At 38.8% G+C, this 6,624-nt stretch overlaps 1 protein-coding gene across 2 annotated transcripts in view; it reads right to left on the reverse strand.

The window, feature by feature from the left end:
• The window catches only part of LOC112074348 (myoD family inhibitor domain-containing protein-like), an 11,012-nt gene that overhangs the window by 2,953 nt on the left and 1,435 nt on the right, over positions 1 to 6,624 (reverse strand). Inside the window, exons 2-3 of one of the 2 annotated variants that reach the window (XM_024141537.2) lie at positions 6,458 to 6,598; positions 5,970 to 6,299 (exon numbers count right to left, since the gene is read on the reverse strand). In XM_024141537.2, coding sequence (XP_023997305.1) covers positions 5,970 to 6,299; positions 6,458 to 6,539 — 412 coding nt within the window. In that variant the 5' untranslated portion in view covers positions 6,540 to 6,598. Of the gene's footprint in view, positions 1 to 5,969; positions 6,300 to 6,457; positions 6,602 to 6,624 lie in introns of both variants that reach the window. The other variant, XM_024141536.2, reaches the window with a different exon arrangement.

Consider the following 6,624-nt stretch of genomic DNA (forward strand, 5'->3'; position numbering starts at 1 on the left):
ACTCCCGAGAGATACTGATATTGTATACTTAACGTCCAGACTAGATATTGTATACTTACGTCCAGACTAGATATTGTATACTTAACGTCCAGACTAGATACTGTATACTTAACGTCCAGACTAGAATACTGTATACTTAACGTCCAACTAGATATTGTATACTTAACGTCCAGACTAGATATTGTATACTTAACGTCCAGACTAGATATTGTATACTTAACGTCCAGACTAGATATTGTATACTTAACGTCCAGACTAGATATTGTATACTTACGTCCAGACTAGATATTGTATCACTTAACGTCCAGACTAGATACTGTATACTTAACGTCCAGACTAGATACTGTATAACTTAACGTCCAAACTAGATATTGTATACTTAACGTCCAGACTAGATATTGTATACTTAACGTCCAGACTAGATATTGTATACTTAACGTCCAGACTAGATATTGTAATACTTAACGTCCAGACTAGATATTGTATACTTACGTCCAGACTAGATATTGTATACTTAACGTCCAGACTAGATATGATACTTAACGTCCAGACTAGATCTTATCTAACGTCCAGACTAGTACTGTATACTTAACGTCCAGACTAGATCTGTATACTTAACGTCCAGACTAGATACTGTATACTTAACGTCCAGACTAGATACTGTATACTTAACGTCCAGACTAGATACTGTATACTTAACGTCCAGACTAGATATTGTATACTTAACGTCCAGACTAGATATTGTATACTTAACGTCCAGACTAGATATTGTATACTTAACGTCCAGACTAGATATTGTATACTTAACGTCCAGACTAGATATTGTATACTTAACGTCCAGACTAGATATTGTATACTTAACGTCCAGACTAGATATTGTATACTTAACGTCCAGACTAGATATTGTATACTTAACGTCCAGACTAGATATTGTATACTTAACGTCCAGACTAGATACTGTATACTTAACGTCCAGACTAGATACTGTATACTTACGTCCAGACTAGATACTGTATACTTAACGTCCAGACTAGATATTGTATACTTAAGTCCAGACTAGATATTGTATACTTAACGTCCAGACTAGATATTGTATACTTAACGTCCAGACTAGATATTGTATACTTAAGTCCAGACTAGTACTTTTACTTAACGCAGACTAGATATTGTATACTTAACGTCCAGACTAGATATTGTATACTTAACGTCCAGACTAGATATTGTATATCTTATCGAGACTAGATATTGTATACTTATCGAGACTAGACACTGTATACTTAACATCCAGACTAGATATTGTATACTTAACATCCAGACTAGATATTGTATCTTAACGTCCAGACTAGATATTGTATACTTAACGCCAGACTAGATATTGTATACTTAACGTCCAGACTAGATATTGTATACTTAACGTCCAGACTAGATATTGTATACTTAACGTCCAGACTAAGATTTGTATACTTAACGTCCAGACTAGATATTGTATACTTAACGTCCAGACTAGATATTGTATACTTATCGAGACTAGACACTGTATACTTAACATCCAGACTAGATATTGTATACTTAACATCCAGACTAGATATTGTATACTTAACGTCCAGACTAGATATTGATACTTAACGTCCAGACTAGATATTGTATACTTAACGTCCAGACTAGATATTGTATACTTAACGTCCAGACTAGATATTGTATAACTTAACGTCCAGACTAGATACTGTATACTTAACGTCCAGACTAGATATTGTATACTTAACGTCCAGACTAGATACTGTATACTTAACGTCCAGACTAGATATTGTATACTTAACATCCAGATTTCCTGCCAGTTAAAGAGAAAGGAAAACAGTGATATTCCAGAAGTGACTGTTTTAGGAAAAGGAGAGGAGAAGGTTTAGTAGAGGTTAAACTCCCGTTTCACCTACTTCTCTAATCATCTTGTCTTACAACATGATGTCTATGTAAAGGAAACAGCAGAGGTTAATTTTCACATAGCATTGTGAAGTGTGTACTAGTCCAGACAGAGGCAAGTGGCACAAGATGTCTTATAAACCAATGTTAAATCTCATATATGTAACAGCATGTCTTATAAAAACAATGTTAAATCTCATATTGTAACAGCATGTCTTATAAAACAATGTTAAATCTCATTGTAACAGCATGTCTTATAAAACAATGTTAAATCTCATATTGTAAAAGTATATCTTATAAAACAATGTTAAATCTCATATTGTTAAAAAAAAAAAAAAACAGATGCTGTATTTGAGATTTTTTTTAAAGCTTCTAAAGATGTTAATTTCCACTATGAAATTACAGACTAGATTTTCCCTTACGAATACTGTATCAACCCCAACAAAAAAATGTCCATTAATTATAATCCAGAACAATAATTCCCATTTCCTGTTGCTGCAGGATTCTTTTCCTGCTGTGAGAAACTGGCTCAAATGAAGATTCTCCATCTGTATCACTGTACTGTTAACTGTCATGATCTACAGTCATCCCATTACTTCCTCAACGTTGACTTGTCATTCCTTCTTCAGTTTATAGTATGCATCCTTTAGTTCTAGCTTCCTATTAAAAAACTTCTATTTTTGAGAATGAATTCAATTTTACGACTGGTCAGACTGCTCAGACTGCTCACTACAACATCTCAACCTGATTGGTCAGACTGCTCACTACAACATCTCATCCTGATTGGTCAGACTGCTCACTACAACATCTCAACCTGATTGGTCAGACTGCTCACTACAACATCTCAACCTGATTGGTCAGACTGCTCACTACAACATCTCAACCTGTTGGTCAGACTGCTCACTACAACATCTCAACCTGATTGGTCAGACTGCTCAGTACAACATCTCATCCTGATTGGTCAGACTGCTCAATACAACATCACATCCTGATTGGTCAGACTGCTCAGTACAACATCACATCCTGATTGGTCAGACTGCTAATACAACATTCATCCTGATTGGTCAGACTGCTCAGTACAACATCTCATCCTGATTGTCAGACTGCTCAATACAACATCTCATCCTGATTGGTCAGACTGCTCAGTAACACATCTCATCCTGATTGGTCAGACTGCTCAGTACAACATCTCATCCTGATTGTCAGACTGCTCAGTACAACATCTCATCCTGATTGGTCAGACTGCTCAATACAACATCTCATCCTCAACCTGATTGGTCAGACTGCTCAATACAACATCTCATCCTCAACCTGATTGGTCAGACTGCTCACTACAACATCTCATCCTCAACCTGATTGTCAGACTGCTCACTACAACATCTCATCCTGATGGTCAGACTGCTCAGTACAACATCTCATCCTGATTGGTCAGACTGCTCAGTACAACATCTCATCCTCCACCTGATTGGTCAGACTGCTCACTACAACATCTCATCCTCCACCTGATTGGTCAGACTGCTCACTACAACATCTCATCCTCACCTGATTGGTCAGACTGCTCAGTACAACATCTCATCCTCAACCTGATTGGTCAGACTGCTCAGTACAACATCTCAACCTGATTGGTCAGACTGCTCACTACAACATCTCATCCTCATCCTGATTGGTCAGACTGCTCAGTACATCTCATCCTCAACCTGATTGGTCAGACTGCTCAGTACAACATCTCATCCTCATCCTGATTGGTCAGACTGCTCAGTACAACATCTCACCCTCATCCTGATTGGTCAGACTGCTCAGTACAACATCTCATCCTCATCCTGATTGGTCAGACTGCTCACTACAACATCTCAACCTGATTGGTCAGACTGCTCAGTACAACATCTCATCCTCATCCTGATTGGTCAGACTGCTCACTACAACATCTCATCCTCAACCTGTGTGTGGCCTAATGGCTTTGCAAAATAAACACTGATATTAAAATAACCAAAACCCAAACTTTAATCAATGTTAGTGTAGAACAAAGATGTCGACGAGGGTAATAAAAAAGAGTTCAACATGGTGGTTGTGATCATTTATCCTGTCTTTAAGGCTCAGTCTGTTTGGAGGCCTAACACAGAGCCACTCCGCCTGTCTTTCCGGCAAATATTTCAATGTTCTTCCTCTTCCTCTTCTTCTTCTTCTTCTACACAGGGAAGCGATAGAACAACACTCCAGGCAGATCTCCAGACAGTCAAGACTCGAGCAGTCTCCAGTATCCCACAATTCAACAGGGCAGAGCAGGCGTCCTCCCCACAGGCCAACCCGCGGCAGCGCCCTCCCCACAGCAACACAGCCACTCACAGCCCTCTCCACACGCCAGACACTGGGCCACCACCGAGCACAGGGACAGCACCTCACAGAACAGACAGGCCAGACACAGTGTACACAGCAGTCTAGGGGTGGAGGGGGGATAACACTTAGTCATATATTGAATTATAATATAGAGAACATATTGTGTTCTTGTGTTCCGTGTACATGCTGACAACTTCCTGCTGACCTCATGACAGGTCCGCCTCCTAAAAGAGGGTTCTAAACTCAATGGTCTTTTCCTGTTTAAATACAAGAAAAGACCGCACAGAAGCGAGGACCCAGGGTTAACACCTAATAATGTATATATTAAATACGGTATATTTAAGGATCCAGGGTTAACACCTAATACTGTAATATATTAAATACAGTATATTTAAGGACACAGGGTTAACACCTAATAATGTAATATATTAAATACGGTATATTTAAGGACTCAGGGTTAACACCTAATAATGTAATATATTAAATACGGTATATTTAAGGCTCAGGGTTAACACCTAATATGTAATATATTAAATACGGTATATTTAAGGACTCAGGGTTAACACCTAATAATGTAATATATTAAATACGGTATATTTAAGGACCCAGGGTTAACACCTAATACTGTAATATATTAAATACGGTATATTTAAGGACACAGAGTTAACACCTAATAATGTAATATATTAAATATGGTATATTTAAGGACACAGGGTTAACACCTAATACTGTAATATATTAAATACGGTATATTTAAGGTCACAGGGTTAACACCTAATACTGTAATATATTAAATACGGTATATTTAAGGACACAGGGTTAACACCTGATAATGTTATATATTAAATACAGTATATTTAAGGACTCAGGGTTAACACCTAATAATGTAATATATTAAATACGGTATATTAAGGCGAGGACACAGGGTTATTAACACCTAATACTGTTATACATTAAATACGGTATATTTAAGGCCAGGAGGGGTGAAGAGCGACAGAAGATTAACACTTAGCCACATACATACAACTCATTAGTGGCATATCAATCAATTAATGTATCAATCAATTAATGTATCAATCAATTACATTTCATGTATATAGCCAGTTTAATAATAACAAAGCCTCATTTTATATCATTGAATAACAAAAAACTGAGTGTCAAAATACAGTTAAAAAACCCACATTATTTTCTTTTTAGCCGTTTGGTGACTTTTGCAACGCCACAAAACAACAGGTCAACATATCCTGTTTATCAGTCTGACGGTGAGGGGCCATGCAGCAGAGCTGGACTGATAAAGCTGTCAGAGGGGAGCGTGGCTTCAAGGTGGCTTAAAGATAAAGACTAGATCGTAGTGACGGGGGGGACATGCCTCAACGTGTGCTCTGGTGATCTGTTCACACTGCCCCAGACAGGAACCTATTTCAATTGGTTCAAATCAATGATTCTGCCAGCTAAGACCAATGAAGTGGCTTCTTTTCTGGCATAGTTATWGTTACCCGAGCAGTGTAGAAGGGACCCTAACACCTGAACAAAAATATTCTTCGAACTCAAGTCAACAATAATTGAAGACCTTATTCCACTGTTCATTTTTTTACACAGTCCTACCCATCTTTTCTGTCCACTTTTGTATAATCATACATGTAACGAAGCTACAACAGATATATAAATATATATATTGACTGTCTATGAAACATATAATAACTTGTTATTATTCTCACCGTCTCCAGCTATTTCCTTTATCTGGGTGGCGTCTGCTTTCAATGAGTTCTGGCTCCTTGTGGTGGACGGCAGGTGTTGTTTTTTAATAGGGTGTCCATGGTGTCTGTCACAGGCTTGGGACTGAGGGGACTGGGGGGACTGGGGAGACTGGGGGGACTGAGGAGACTGAGGAGACTGAGAGGACTGGGGGGACTGGGGAGGGCTCCATCCTGTCTGGTTAACAGAGGCAGAAGGAGGAGTACAGACGGGGGAGGTGGAGGCTCCGTTGATCAGGGTCTCGAGGGACGTTTTCGGACTGGACGACACAGGGACCCCACTGGGAAGCTCGACTGTGTGAGTGAGCAGTCAATCAATCAATCAATCAATCAATCAATGTTTACCTTTTATACAACGCTGAACATTTTACAATAAAGTTAATAAAAGGAGAAGCTGTTGAGCTAATGTTTTGAAGTGTTAAATGAGATTCCATCGTTATCAGTAGCATTACCTCTCTGTAGATGGTATGGGTTCGATGGTATACTGTTTGGTAGGAGATGTGACGTGTCGTCAGTTGTGTTGAGATCTGTCATAGAATCATCACTATCTTCCCCATCAGCTCTGGCAGACCTTACAGAGGGCTCTGGGAGCTCTGCTGAACCAGCACAGAATACACAT

Source organism: Salvelinus sp. IW2-2015, unplaced genomic scaffold (assembly GCF_002910315.2).
Source record: "Salvelinus sp. IW2-2015 unplaced genomic scaffold, ASM291031v2 Un_scaffold2598, whole genome shotgun sequence".
NCBI lineage: Eukaryota > Metazoa > Chordata > Actinopteri > Salmoniformes > Salmonidae > Salvelinus > Salvelinus sp. IW2-2015.